The sequence below is a fragment of the Schistocerca serialis genome, chromosome 7, assembly GCF_023864345.2.
Source record: "Schistocerca serialis cubense isolate TAMUIC-IGC-003099 chromosome 7, iqSchSeri2.2, whole genome shotgun sequence".
NCBI classification, from domain to species: Eukaryota; Metazoa; Arthropoda; class Insecta; order Orthoptera; family Acrididae; genus Schistocerca; species Schistocerca serialis.
In genome coordinates, this window is record NC_064644.1 from 82,385,123 (window position 1) to 82,401,215 (window position 16,093).

General features: G+C 37.3%; 1 protein-coding gene and 1 long non-coding RNA gene across 2 annotated transcripts in view; both read right to left on the bottom strand.

Annotated features, from left to right (window-relative positions):
• The window catches only part of LOC126412240 (protein C19orf12 homolog), a 34,339-nt gene extending 25,662 nt beyond the window's left edge, over window positions 1-8,677 (bottom strand). The window contains exons 1-2 of the mRNA XM_050081732.1: window positions 8,551-8,677; window positions 8,273-8,450 (exon numbers count right to left, since the gene is read on the bottom strand). Coding sequence (XP_049937689.1) covers window positions 8,273-8,432 — 160 coding nt within the window. The 5' untranslated portion in view covers window positions 8,433-8,450; window positions 8,551-8,677. The remainder of the gene's footprint in view (window positions 1-8,272; window positions 8,451-8,550) is intronic.
• A 1,294-nt stretch (window positions 8,678-9,971) lies between these two features.
• On the bottom strand, window positions 9,972-13,261 carry LOC126412255 (uncharacterized). Its single transcript, XR_007575263.1, has 3 exons — window positions 13,120-13,261; window positions 12,782-13,037; window positions 9,972-12,668 (listed from the first exon to the last, which is right to left on the bottom strand). It is a non-coding gene; the product is annotated as an uncharacterized LOC126412255 (long non-coding RNA).
• Window positions 13,262-16,093: the final 2,832 nt, after the last annotated feature.

Here is a 16,093-nt window from a genome sequence, read left to right on the forward strand (position 1 = left end):
CTGTTCAGAAGATATTCTGCTGTGCTTCTCCATCCTCTGGTCATTGCGCCGTCAGCTTATTTTAGTGTTGAAAGAACTGTCAGTGTCTTAATTCGTTCCGTTTCTATCTTGAATGGTTTTCCCCAGATGTTGTTCTGTAGCTGGGTTTTTACAAAGTTGGTCCAGCAGACTTGCCTTGTTGTCTTTAGTTGTTTTTGGTATTTCCGTTTAGTGTCGCGATACAGATCAAGTCTTAGCTGTCTTTCAGGAGCTGTCTTTGCTTGTCGGTAGTACTTTCTTTTGTCCCATGAATCCTTCCTTAGTCTTGCCAGTTCTGTTGACCACGGTTGTTTCTGTCCCCAACCAGTTTTTGCTAGTGGTATAGCTGCTTCCTGTGCTCTTTGTAGGAAATCTGTCAGTACATGTGTTTTGTAATCTATACTGCCCTGAACGGTGTGTAATGATGGTGCCTCAACAATATCTCGAACTCTCTGCCAGTTGGCTCTTCCTATGAGTAAGTGCAGCTGTTCGTGGTCCATGTTATGTGCATTGATATATCTGTATGTGGTTACGACCACTGCGTTGTGGTCTCTGTGTGTGGCTCTATCTAATACCCCTCCATGTATTGTAACAATACAAGACAAAGAAAGTTGCTACTCACCGTATAGCGGAGATGCTGAGCCGCGATAGGCACAATAAAAAGATTCACACCATCATAGCTTCCGGCCATTAAGGCCTTTGTCAGCAGTACACACATATACACACATGCACACGCTCTTAATGGCTGACGCTACAGATCACTTTATTAATAATTATAGTACAGGGTTACATCACCAGTTATGAGTTACATTTTCAGCAAGTACACAAAGTCCTTTCATCCATACATGTATTTTTTCATCATTACTAACTTTACGACATGAGCGGGTATACAATGTAAAAGGCATATTGCTATACACATAACTAGGTCTAGATTGAGACTTAGCATCTATTCCACAATGCCAGGTCTTGTAAGCGATGACATCTCGGTTGGCGAATGATTCCAATCCAGGTAGAGAGGCATTCTCACATCGGACGATGGCTAGAGTGAACCAACCACTTCCAGTATTCCCTGTGCCACCATCAAGACTAAAATTCACTCGACATCCTCGGACAAAGGCCTTAATGGCCGAAAGCTATGATGGTGTGAATTTTTTTATTGTGCCTATCATGGCTCAGCATCTCCGCTATATGGTGAGTAGCAACTTTCTTTCTCTTGTATTGTTACATTCCATCCTGGATTTTCCATTCTTTGACCCTCCATGTATTGACTAGTGGAAGAGATTTTGCATTCCCTAGAGAAAGGTGTATGTTACTTACACCACCAGCGTCTCCGAGGTAGGTAGGTGGCTGACCCTCCCTATTCAGTACGAACAGGTTGCATTCATTTACCACGTCAAGTACTAGTTGCCCTTTGTCGTCAGTTCTATCTGAGTTCCACAGGGGGCATTTTGCGTTGATATCAGTTAGAATGAGCAGCCTTTTTCTTTCTTTCCCTTTGGAAGTACCTTCAGATAAGGCATGACTTCCATAGCGGTTATCTAAGCATCAAAACTGGAGTTATATGAAAATTTTCTGGTTAGTTACAACTAGGAATGGTGTGTGTGGAGGTCCCTTAACAGATAAGAAATGTTGCTGACACGGGTAAGTCATCACGTCATGGGCATTCGTATCAAGGACAGCAAGTTTGAACGCAACCACAAATAACCTTGCTCCAATGCCCTACGAATGCCCACAAGGGTCCATCAGTCCAACAGTAACGTGTGGTGTGATAAACTACATAAATGACGTTGATATTCATGATCAGCTGTTGTCATTTATGTTTTATTATTCTGGAGAGCAGTGTTGAAATGCTGATAAATAGTAGTTTCATAATCTTTGTATACATGTAGCTCATCTTGGGATTCTAAACTCTTAATACATGCCACACAATAAAAACTAAATAATATAAAATAAATCTGGAGAAATGCTACCTAAATGTAGACTGTCAATTCCTTGGTTTTCCTAATTTTATTTATTTTTTGCAGTCTATGTATATATGATTGTTATGTAATCACATATATATACTTTGACATGGGAGGGGGCGGGGGAGGGGGGGGGGGGGGAGAAGCAGCACTGAAACTCTGCATAACATGTGCAGGGCTATAGCTATAAATAGAGATGCTGAATGAAATGCATTTGGCTGCCAAGAGAGCAATGCATGATGCCCTCAATGATTACTGTAGCAGAATATCATCTAGCGACCTTTTACAGAGCCCAAAGAAATTTTGGTCGTACGTAAAAGCTGATTGAGGCACCAAAGTTGGTGTCCAGTCCCTAGCAAATGAGACATAAAGTGAAATAGTGGCTAGCAAAGCTAAAGCTGAAATGCTTAACTCTTGTGTTCAAATGTTCCTTTACAAAGAAACACCCAGTAAAATTGCCCCAATTTAATCTTTCTACTACTGAAAACACGAATGAAATAAGTATTAGTGGCAGTGGTGTTGAGAAACAGCTGAAATCATTACAACTGAACACAGTTCCAGGCCCCGATGGAATCCCTGTCAGATTGTATACAGACTATTAAAACAGCCCCTCTTCTAACTATAATCTATCTTGGATCCCTCAAACAAAAACCATGACCAGTTCTTGGGAAAAAAAGTACAGGCCACACCCATCTACAAGGAGGGTGGTAGAGTGATCCACAAAACTACCATCTAGTATCCTCTGACACCATTTGTTGTAGAATCTTAGAGCATATTCTGAGCTCAAACATAATCAGGTATCTCGAACAGAATGTCAGCCAGCATCGATTTCAAAACATCAGTCTTGAGCAACCCAACTCTCATTTTTCTCACATGACATACTGAAGGCTTTGGATCAAGGCAATCAGGTAGATGCAATATTCCTCGACTTCTGAAAAGTGATTGACTCAGTACCACATTTATGCTTATTGTCAAACATATGATCATATTGGGTACCAAGTGAAATTTGTGACTGGACTGAGCACTTTTTAGTAGGAAGGACAGAGAATGTTTTCTTGGATGGAGAGTCATCATCAGATATAGAGGTTGTGCCCAAGGGAAGTGTATTGGGACCAATGTTGTTCATGTTGTATATTAACTGTTGGGACCCTTGCTGTTAATGTTGTATGTTACTGACCTAGAACACAATATTAATAGTAAAGTCAGGCTTTTTGCAGATGATGCAGTTCTCTATAATGAAGCACTATATGAAAGAACCTGCACAAATATTCAGTCAGATCTTGATAAGATTTAAATGTGGGCAGAGATTGTTAACTTGCTCTAAACATTCAGAAATTTAAAATTTTGCTCTTCACAAAACAAAACAAAAAACCATTGCATCCTATGACTAAAATGTCAATGAGTCATTGTTGGAATCAGCCACCTCATACAAATACCTGGGTGAAATACTTTGTATGGATATAAAATGGATTGATCACACAGGTTCAGCTGTGGGTAAAGCAGGTGGCAGGCTCTGGTTTATCGTTAAAATACTGGTCTACAAAGGAGATTCTTTACAAATCACTTGTGTAACTGGTTCTAGAATATTGCTCAAGCGTGAGGGACGCGTACGAGATAGGACTAACAGGGGATATTGAACACGTACAGAGTAGGGCAGCATGAATGGTCACATGTTTGATTAATATGTAGGAGAGTCACAGATATACTAAAGGAACTAAAATAGTAGACTCTTGAAGATATACATAAACTATACAGAAAAAGTCTATTAACAAAGTTTCAGGAACTGGCCCTCGACTGATCACTCACATGTGGATTATGAGGCTAAGATTAGATTAATTACTGCATGCACAGAGGCACTCAAACAATCATTCTCCCTGCACTCCATACATGAATGGAATGGGAAGAGAGCCTAATAACTGGTACATTGGGATGTACTCTCTGTTGTGCACCTCACAGTGGTTTGCAGAGTGTAGATGTAGATGCAGGACAAAAAAATGACAAACGGTTAATTTTTTTCAGTATGCTATGAGGCATATAAAAATAACATCACCACCTTACCTGTATGTCACTTATGATGGACCATTGCTTGTATTCAGTGAAATAATTATTGAACCACTAAACACACAATTTGCATAAAATGCTCCTAAGCTTAAATTCGACTTGTTCTTCCATCTGATGTACTAATCAAATGTGTACTGAAACATAACTCAGAATAAATTTGGAAGCTTCATGTGTGCTGCAAGTAAAGAATATGAAAATTTTCATATTTATCTGACATGTTCCACACCCATGAGAATCAATACATTTTTTGGTCTATGTCACAAAACTAAATTTAAATAAGGTTACCGTAATATTAACCTTATTTACATTCAGTTTTGTGCCATAGACCAAAAAATGTATTGATTCTCATGGGTGTGGAACATGTCAGATAAATATGAATAGTTTTGGCCATAACTTAAGTGACAGTTTTCTATTTGGTTTTATATGCACACCCTTGTGAAATAATGGAAAGAACTTTCATCAAGTGAAATAAATAATATATCCATGTTCCTCAGTCCAGTAAGCCCAACAGAGCTCCTAAATACCATTAATTCACTGAAGAGTAAGTATTCAACTGGTATTGATGATAGTCCAGATTATATTATAAAAATAACAGCAAGACAAATACTTTCACCTTTATTCGACATATGCAATTCATCCTTATCGTGTGGTGTCTTCCCTCAGCAGCTGAAAATGGCAAAAGTAATACCCCTATATAAAAAAGGTGATCATCACTGTATGGGTAACTACAGGCCAGTGTTTCTATTGTCAGGGTTTGAAAATTATTGAAAAAGTGTTCCTTTCAAAACTAATTACATTCTTTGACAAGAATAATATTATTTCTGGATGTCAACATGGCTTCAGAACACAGAGATCAATTGAAACTGCCACTTTCAATCTGAAACCCACAGGAAGTAGCTAATATGTTTAATAACTATTTTATAAAGTAACAGAGAAACTACTACAACAGACTTCTAATAGAAAACAGCATACAGAAACAGGGAAAAAAGTCTCAAGCAGATCAATGTTTCTGTACCCAACAAATGTATAAGAAGTACAGGTTACAATAAAAAGTCTCAAAATGAAACACTCTGCAGGCGTACATGATATACCTGATTTCATTATAAAGAAGTGTGGAGACTTGATTACTAAGCCCTTAACCCACCTATGTGACCTATCTTTTGCTACAGGAACTTTTCCTTCATGATTGAAAACAGCAAAACTAAAGCCATTATACAAGAAAGGAAACAAAGATGATATTTCCAACTACAGACCACTGGCACTCCTGTCTGCTTTCTCAAAAATATTAGAAAGGTTTTTCAATAAGAGGTAAATGGCATTCGGTCAGAATCTCAACACGGATTTAGAGCAAACTGCTCAACCGAATCTGCAGTTCACTCCTTTCTATTAGAGGCACTGTTAGCATTAGACAGCAAAAAACTTACCATGGGCATATTTTTAGATTTGTCAAAGGCATTTGGCACCATAAATCATGACAAATTGCTATACAAGCTAGACAATCTTGGCATTACGGGAACAGCTAACAGCTGGCTCAGCTCTTATCTTAAGAACAGGGAACAATATGTGGAAATAGATCAAGAAAGGGACAATGTCATTAGGAAATATAATTCCAAGCTATTGACTGTTAAATATGGAGTGCCACAAGGATCCGTAATGGGTCCTGTTCTGTTCTTACTCTATGTAAATGACCTAAACATAAGCAATGACAACAGTAAAATATTTCAATTTGCTGATGATACGAGTGTTCTAATTACAGGAAACTCAGAAGAAACTCTTGTAAAAAACATAAAAGAAGCCACTGACAGGCTAAAATGTTACTTTGATGACAATGACTTAATAATAAACACTGAAAAAACTGTAGCTATGGATATACACACAGCACAAACAAAAATCTGATATCACCCAATCTAGACCTATATGGGCAGACAATTGCCAAAACAGCCTGTACCAAATTTCTTGGACTTCATCTACAAGACAACTTGAAATGGAAAGCACATATTGAACAAATGAACAAAAAATTAAGTACTTCTTGTTTGTGCTGTGTACATTAAAAAACTGTACCAGCTACAAACCCTTCAGTGTATATATTATGCAGTTGTAAACTCTCACCTCCGGTATGGGATTATGTTCTGGGAAAATTCTGGAGATGCCATCAAAACATTCAAAATTAAAAAAATAATTATAAGAATAATGGAAGGGGTAGATAATCACAAATCATGTAGACCATTGTTTCAAAAAAGGATGATCCTGCCACTTCCTTGCATATATATATACTTGAAAATATAATGTATTTAAAGCAAAACTTACATACAAAAAGACCACTCATCACTCAAAATCACACAATGCACAGCTATGATACAAGACAAAAACTGGATGTACATGTTCAAAGTTCCAACACAAAGTTATTTCAAAACAGCCTTATCCATCCTAGTATCAAGCTATACAATGCCTTACCAGATACCACTAAACACATACAAAACATTGGTCACTTCAAATCTAAACTAAAGTTGTACTTGGTTGATTGCTGCTTTTACACAATAAATGAATACCTACAAAACTAAATTTTTGTGTGTTTACCCGATGTAGTCTCATTCAGAAGAAAATTTGTATTTTATCTCTCTGTACATAGTGTAACAACATTTATTTAAGTATTCATCATTAATTGATATATTAATGTGTGTTATTACATACAAAGGTATATTACATGTAAAACTGTTAATATTAACAAAAAAAATCCAAATATCTCTAGCACATTGTGCAGCTGTAGATGAAAATGGATCAATAACTCAAACAGAACAAAATCTTAAATGCAGTGGACAACCACAGAAATATCTCAGGTTTATTCTTGGACCTAACAAAAGCTTTTGATGTGATTGATCATTTTATACTCCTGAGGAAACTTCAATGGTATGGTGTAAGAGGTGTGCCAAATCATTGGATTAAATCATATTTGGAATATCGCTCTCAGGTAACTGAAATTAAGTACATGGAAGGAAATGAACTCCAGGTACACCTTTCAGACCCATGTGTACTAAGTCATGGTGTTCCACAGGGCTCCATTTTAGGTACCTTTCTTTTTTTTTTTTTCTTTTCTTCTTGGTCTACGTTAATGATTTCCCATCACACGTTAGGGATTCTGAATCTGTACTGTTTGCAGATGACACTAGTCTATTGATGGAAGGGAATAAAGAAGAAAATTTTACTGCATCTGCAAAAGATATTACAAAAGGAGTATCTGAATGGTTTACCAGAAACAGGCTAATAATTAATCCCCAAAAAATGGTATTCATTAATTTCCACACTGATCAAAATAAAAATCCGGCACAACCTGTGATATGTATAGATAACCAAACATTAGTGCTGTCAATGAAACTAAATTTCTTGGGATCCATATCCAGGAAAATCTTACATGGAGCACTCATATCACAGCCCTAAATTCAAAACTAGCAAAAGTGAGCTATGCGATAAGAATTCTCTGCAACAGTACTAGTGCAGTAACAGTTAGGGCTGTATACTTTGCTCATGTACATTCAATACTGAAGTACGGTATCATTTTCTGGGGAAATGTACATCAGACCATAACAGTTTCCAGGAAGCAAATGGCAATTATAAGAATAATGAAATAAGTGAGCAGCAGAAAATCATGCAAACGTTTCTTTAAAGATCTAAAGATCCTACCTCTTCCCTGAATTAGTATACTGGAAGTAGTCATGCACGTCAAAAAAAGCATACTGAGAAAAGAAAACCTTTTTCTGAAAACAAAAGTGTCCATGATTACAGTACCCAGTCAGACAGTGCCATACATGTTAATCATTGTAATACCACATTATGCCAAAAAGGTGTATATTATGCAGGAAGAAAACCTTACAGCAGATTACCAAGACATATAAAATCTCTTCCTGAACTACAAAGCTTAAAAAAGTCTGTGACATCCTACCTTCTGAAAAACTGCTACTATTCAATCTCACAGTATCTTATGCAAGACAAAATGTAATTTGTATCTTAAATTGTAGAAATAATAAATATATTTTTCAAAAATTTGTATTTATTAACTGTATAGATCCAATTTGTCGTAGAAATTTATAAAATGTATGTTTAACATTTGAAAAACCAATAGCTACAAAGGTTTTCTGTCCAATATCCTGTGTACAATATATGTACTGAAAAAGATTTATATGGGCAAACAAATAAAAAAAAATAATGCGCCAAAAATAAGTATGTCCACCACTCACCAATCGCCATGCCGAAACGTCCACCCAGGAGGCCTCCACAAATAGTTGTTAAACAAGCAATAACACCTCCCGTAACCGATTTTCTGACTGCAACTTTCACGTTTTCGTGTTCTGCCACAATGGCAAGGGCATCCATTATTTCTCGAGTACTGAGTGGCATTTTCTTAAATATGGCAGACTATGAACAAGAATTAATATTCCGTTAAAGAAATTCATTGCAACTCTCACAAAATTTACTGCGCATCATTTTTTTTTAAACAGAATATACATCAGCCTACCTCGTAAATATTTTTTAAAAAAAATTAAGGCAACAATGGCAGTACTCTACGATATCGCGCTAGTCTTGTCTTGACTTCAAAATCAGTCCTTAACTCCACTGCGCAAACTTCCAGTTTTTCCCCGGTGCAGAGATTATATTATGCTGTAGGCTGTAGCAGCCAATCACATGATTACACAGCTATTCAGCGGTTTAGCATATGAAAAATTGCCATGTATGTGACATAAACTCAGGAAATACCTACACTGATTAATCTTATTTTTTACCAACGGAAATATTTTTTGTGTTTTGTATCCTCGTCTAGCCTTAAAAACGCAAGTGCCTTTATTTGTATATACGTCACTACAGGTATTGTGGCTGCACACCAGTGACCTCAATACTAACTGGATGGCGAACTACGGCTGTCACAGCGTGCCGTTGTCTGCTGTTAGTCAAGAAACTGGACGTGATATTTCAGTTACAAAGTGGGCACTTGTTTTCGTTCGACAGTATCCACACTCTTGACGATAATAAAGCCACTGTGTTAACAGATTAGATTAGATTAGATTAATACTAGTTCCATGGATCATGAATACGATATTTCGTAATGATGTGGAACGAGTCGAATTTTCCAATACATGACATAATTAGGTTAATTTAACAACATACTTAAGTTAATATAACAACTTTATTTTTTTTTAAAGCAACGAACTACCAATTTCGTTTTACGCTCATGAACACTTAAGTCTACTGTAATATCGTAAATATAGAGTACCTAAAAGCGAAGAAATATTTTTCCGAGGCGTAAGGAACAGTTTTTCACACATATGTAATGCACTTACCACTGGCGACATCGTCTTCGGCGTTGGAAAAAAACGTAATGGGGTTTATTTAAACGTGAATTCTGGATATCCTCAACAATATGCTAATTATTGTCAGGCACCATATGAAACAACCAAAATTACGCGTGAGACTGACACGAAAATTGTTCTCTTCGTTTACTGAACTAATTCACATGTACCAAGATGGAATTTGCGATGAAATCAGTTGGTTTAAAGTGCATATTTAACTGAGAACTTACATATATATATACAAACAGTTCAGTCAATTTGGGTTAACTTTGCACCATTTTTTTCCGTCTTTTTGAAAGCACTGCACAATGTACCTTACAACAGATACTAAAATTTAAAACGTGCTGCTAAGCTGGTCTTGGCAATTAGGAAATATGTACTAGAGACGCTCTCTTGGAGTAAAATTTCAATTTTACTACTGGTACAAAATTACTGTCATTTTGGGTAACTTTGGTCTTAAAAAACATAAAATTTTTTCCCATATCTAATGTTCTGAAGAAATTTACATCACAACAAAAGGAAATTAGGTGTTAATAAGAAGTAAAAACAGTGTTGATTCAGTTTCCAGATTTATTTCGAAATATCAAGATGTTTGTATCAGTCTGGCAGTGTTCAACTTAAATCACTGTCAGAATCTTACTTCACAGTCAAAGCAATTAAAGAAAAATCACAAGCCTAAGAGCTTTTAGGGAGGTGGAAAAACATTTGAATGAATCACAGAGGTAATAAAAACGTGACTTTTATACAAAATAATACAAACAGGTGTGACACCAGCCATTCGAAACAAAAATAGCAGTTGGTACAAAGATAGCATGATTAGTTAAAAGCTACCCTGATTGTAATGTCTCAATTAACACTTTCATATGTCTATGTACTTTTTTATCGTTTGTAAAATGATTAATACTGTAAACATTAAGCATGAGCAAGTATATTGAAACAAGAACACAAAAACACACTGAAACACAAAATATGAAATTTAGTTTTTTCATTTCCATACATTTTTAACCACTACTGCAATGTTACAGGCACAACATTAAACATTACTGAATAAAATAATCTTGCTGAGTTTTTGTCTTACACTAGATGTATTGTGACCTATCTTCTCAGCTGAAAACCTTTTCCCATTTGCTTTCAGCCACTCGTAAATGTACCTAGATGCTATCTTACGCGCAAGCCGTGTCTCATGCAAATCTTCAACTCCGCATCCATTATGGAAGTCATGGTCAAGTTGAGGGAATGAATAGTTCATAAATCTTAAGGACACACATGACAATCTTAGTAATTAAGTGCTTTTGCCTCATGTCACCATTGACAACAAACATTTGAAACAATTTTTCTGAGCGCTCCACCACAGAGTATACAAGCACTACTTGTTTCAATAAGCTTACCTTGGCTTACAAATTTCGTGAATGAGCTCTTTTCTGCAGTACTGAGAAGTGCTTACATTACAGCATTACAAACGACAGGTGGCCTAAGAATGTAGAGGCACTTCTTACATGTAACTTGTTTTGAAATTGTGAGGGCAACATATCCTGCAGTGTAGTACAAAATGTTCTACTTGTATGTAGAAAACAGAGTACCCCCTTCAATAGATGAGCACCATTTTTCTACTTCATCTACAAACATAAAAGAATCATCATCATCTATAAGAGGACGCTTTTGTGATCAGAAATCACACAGTCCCACAGGTACCATTAAACACATGTTAAAATTTGTACAGTTTCCCCCAACAGTGCTAACATTACTGCCTAAAAGCAACTTATGCATAGCACACTTCAACTGATATGAATTTGGGTTATTCATCCAACCCCCTCTGGATCCTCACACATGAGAAGAAGAGTTCAATATGATCTTGGGAAAACTTGTGTCAACAAATATTGCAGGGGAGAATTTTTCCCTGTAGTTATTTCCAGTGCAATGGCTTTAATCGAATGCATGTTCAAAATTATGCCAAAGGCAAAAGTATTTCTTTGATGCTGCAGAAGAGTAACACCATTTACTTTTAAAATTCTCATACAAGATTCTGTCTGATGAAAAATATCAAGCCAATATGTCTGATTACCAAGTTTCAGACTGGCTTTATATCCTGAAGCTAGAGGATTTCTGGAGTTAAAGACGTCACAAATTCTGTCTATTAGTCTCAAAAACTCTACTGTTGCCACACTACAATGGAATCTGGGATTGCCAGCTCTTCTCAAAATATCTATAGCATCTGCAACACTAGAACTGAAAGTGTTTTAACTGCTAACCAGACATTCATGTTTTCATTAATGTAATTAATATGTTGTCCTGGTAACTTGTTAGGAAATGTCATGCCTTCCTCAATTTGCAACTCATTTAGTTCCTTTAAGTACTGCCACTTAAGACACATATCCAAAATGCAGTGAACATTGTGGTTTGAAACTGGGTAAAGGAACTTAGAAGAAAAAAATTTTGATGAAAATAAATACTGCATTCCAATAAATTAACAGTACTTATATTTCTCCTTGTGCCATCACAAGTGACTGCCCAAATCCTGATGCCTGAACTGCATAGCCTCTCCAGAACAGAGTTAATTACCTTTGCCTGCACACTAATATCAAATCCATTCACTAAAAATATGGGACACTTTAATTTACCTTTTATGGACACAAGCATAAAAATTAATGCCTCTGAAGTTTCTTTCACTTCTTTTGATTTTTCAACTTCTCCTCCAAAATCTGCAAAACCTGTATACCTCTTAGTTTCCTGGTCCAATACTACCTGTTTTCTAATTGCCACACTGTCTATTATGAGGCTAAAACCTTTAAATTCAGTTCTCACTTGATGGTTAAACTCAAAGTACCCGAACACATCACTTAAAAGGCCAGGATCACAATTCACGGTCCCTACCCAACAAGGAATCAGATTTGTGAGGCAGAGGCATTAATGTCTAAACATTCATACACATTAGGAGAGAGAAAATACACCATCATTGCAAACATTTTAATGTCTGTTTTGTACCTGTTTCCCTTGGATGACACTGAATTATTCAATAAATTGCACACTAATTCCCCCTGAGTCCCTGTTCGTTGATTCAGGAATTCATGCAGCTTCACTGTTAGATGAACCTTCTCTTTCAGAGCACTTATGATGTCTTTCATTGAACAGTTTTTCTTCTCTCTTCTCCTAATTATTTCCTCCAGGCTCTTGATTTTTCTTCTCAGTGCGTCCACATCTGATAAAAAATTCCATATGGCAGTGGCCTTGTCAATCATTTCTATTTGTGTTTGAGATCCACATTCCTTAGATGTTTGCAACTCAGAGAAAGCTGAAACAGGAGTAGAATACAAGTAGTACAGGCATGAAACAATGTTTGGCAAGTACTTACGAAAAAACATGTTTGTTTCAAAACAAAAACAATGTTTGTGTGAAGTGACTAACCTGTTTAATATAATCGTGAGTTTGTATAGTAGACTTCAGTTGTTATTCTAATCTGTCGCCTTGGTTGCTTTTCCTTGGGCATTCGAAGTGGCACTGCATCAGGTTTGAGTTGCCATTCGAAGTACCAGGCCTTACTAAATAATCTTCTTCCAAAAAGTTATCTCCACACAAGAAACTAGCCCTTGTAGGAGTGAAACCTTTGCGTTTAGTGGCAATTACCTACTGTTTCAGCAAATCGCCTTTTTGTAGAGGAAACCTGTCCAAAACAGAAGACACATGCAAGGCAACGACCAAGATATTTACGAGATTGTTGTCATTTATTGACATTAAATTATTACCTGTGGAAAGTTAAATCACTTTCTTTGCTCCACAAGTTCGTACAGTTATATGTGGAACAAAAAATAACAATTTTACACTCACAACACACACTTCGTTAACAGCAAGAGAAACTTTCTACCTAACTAAAAGATGGCGGACAACGTAAACAGTCCTGAGACGACACGGATAAACGCTATGGTCAAAGACAGAAGATGTACGTCCAGTAAGTAAGTCTAAAGGCCCGTCCACACGCAACGATCTGTCTGCGCAAATGTCTGCGCACATCACATCTGCGCAGACAGATCGTTGCGTGTGAACAGAAGATTTGCACCAACCTGAGGTGTGTGCAAACCTGGAAGTTGGAGTTGGAGGTTTGAGCGAAACCTCTCAAATCTGTCGGTTCAAACCACATCTGCGCAGACAAGTTGGGGCGTGTGGACAGGAGATCGTCGCAAATCTGGCGCGAAACAGCTGTTTGCTCAGTCTAGTGTTTGTATTTGTGTGCACAGGGCATTAAAATGGCTGATACTCGTCAGTGTTCTCGAGAGTTTGTAAGTGAATTCATTGAAATATACAGAAACCACCCATGTTTGTGGAAGATTAAAAGTAAAGAATATAGTGACCGAGACAAAAAGACAGCAGTATACAATGCTCTAATTGAAAAATTGCGGGCAGTTGGTGCCTCGGCAAACAGAGAAACGGTAATAAAAAAATAATTTCGTTGCGAACTGGCGAAATTATTTGCGGATGGATGTCGAAACTTATAATTATCTCTTAAAGCATGTAACCCCTCATATTATGAGAAAAATACTTGTATGAGAAGGGAAATTTCTACTCATGAACGCCTGGCAGTAACATTAAGATTCCTAGCAACAGGAAGGAGCTACAATGATTTGGAATTTTCATCTGCAATATCGAAACAAGCATTGAGTGAAATAATACCCAACACATGTGAAGCTATTTACGCTTTCCTGAAAGATGAGTTCATGAAGGCAAGTCAAGTAAATTAGTCTGTCAGCGAACTGTTTACCGAAAAGAGTTATCCAAAGTTCAGAAATCTAGAAGATCTGGTGTAGGAGTAGATCAAGTATACCAGCCAACGTTACGGTATTTTGATCTACTTGGCTTTCTTAGTGATCAAGAAACGCCAAGACCAAGCAGGAGTACAATTGAAGATGAAATTGGAGTGCCAATGTGCGAGGAAATGGGACACGAGGTTATGTAAAACAAAACAAGTTCGCCCTGCAACTCTCGCAGTAAATTTACGTGACTAAACTGCTTTCGCTTTAGCAGCCACTGTCTGCACGATTTTGACCGCTTTCTCTGTTTCCTGCGGTTGGTCTAAATGTTTTTTGCAACACAAGTTGTGAACACAGACCACAACAGAACTTCCTCCATTTCTATTTTTCAAAATAACTGAATTAAATTTTGACGTTTTCGGGGAGCGTAGTCGCTTGCCACTGATATTTCTTTTCTACACCGACAGATGGCGGGCGAATAGTAGATTGGGGTTTGTGTCGTGTGAACACACCACATTTGCAGCGATCTTTTGCATGTACAGACATCTGCGCCGATGTCTGCGCAGACAGATCGTTGCGTGTGGACCGGGCTTAACGTAACAGTCGCGACACTTAGCCTCGATTTTTTTTGTTGCCTACTGCGCCAGCAGCGCCCCAAGCGGCCAGTAACTTAAACTGTGAGTTCGGCGCGATCGTAAAAAAGCGAATAGTGGTTGTTTATTTTTATTTCTACAAAGGTTTTTACAAGTGGTAGCGATTGTAGTGCAATAAATTGCAGCAACAAAAGGAAGAATACACTACAGCTGTCTTTTTTAGGTTTTCTATGGATCATGAGAGATATATACCATCATGTTACTAAACTGTATCGTCAGGATTCACTTGCAAACCACTTGTGTATTAATGTTTCGTTCTAGGAGCGGAAAATAGCTAGTTAATAGCAGACTGGAACACCTTATGAAAAAAGCTCCAGTTTACCTGTATAATAATACTAGATTCTGTTCCCTACATTTCGTACAAAAAAAGGTCATGAACGCAGACAACAATAAACTCGTGTGGAATGCAGTACCCACGGGACTAGTGTAGCAGGGGATACAACCCGTCGGCTTTGGAGATTGACGTCGCAAGAGGCCAATCGAGAAGCGATTCTTCTTAGTGTTGTAGCTCCCTTCAGTGGCTGATAAGTGTTTTTTGGCTTTTTTTAAAAAATCTCACGAGATAGAATAAACAGATCCACTTTATTAAGCAATCAGTAAAAAAACGAAACTGAACCATAACAGCAAAAGTGAAAATGGTAAACTGCTATCTGGCGACTTGTGACGTCATTGTCCAAAGCCGACGGGTTGTATCCCCTGCTGCACTAGACCCGTACCCACACTGTTTGACATCGCAAATAAGCCACCTCATCTGACGATGAAGAGGAAACTGCCACAAATATTCGACAATCTTTCTAAAGCTGTAAAACAGTCCTATGACAGAAGCAGCCAGTTCAACTCTCCATGTATCAGTGCCAGATTCATGTGAATCGTCAACACACCTGCTTTGACGATGAAGAGGTTAGGTTAAATGCAGTTATTCGTATCTTACAAAAGCGTAATGTTTGGTATGTATTTCATTCACTTCTGTTGTTAGTCACTTAATTTTCCTTGTTTCTTTCGTGTGATGACAATTACTTTGTTACCACTTTGTTTCCTGACAGATTGTTTGAAAATTATTCAAATAGTTGGTTCTGCGTGAAATGTAATGTAATCAGCTCATTATAATGTTTACAACATATTTCTCCCACTATTTGGCAGTTACTTGTCCCGCTTAGAATAATATAAACATGAAGATCGTACTTGTGGCGACGACAATGAAAAACACAGTAGGCCTACAGAACGATAAATGAGCTGTCGATCGCTTTTGCATGTAGAGATACATATCTGTGTTCATTACGTGTGAATCTGTGTGTTTATATACTTTTGACATCAACGTGGTT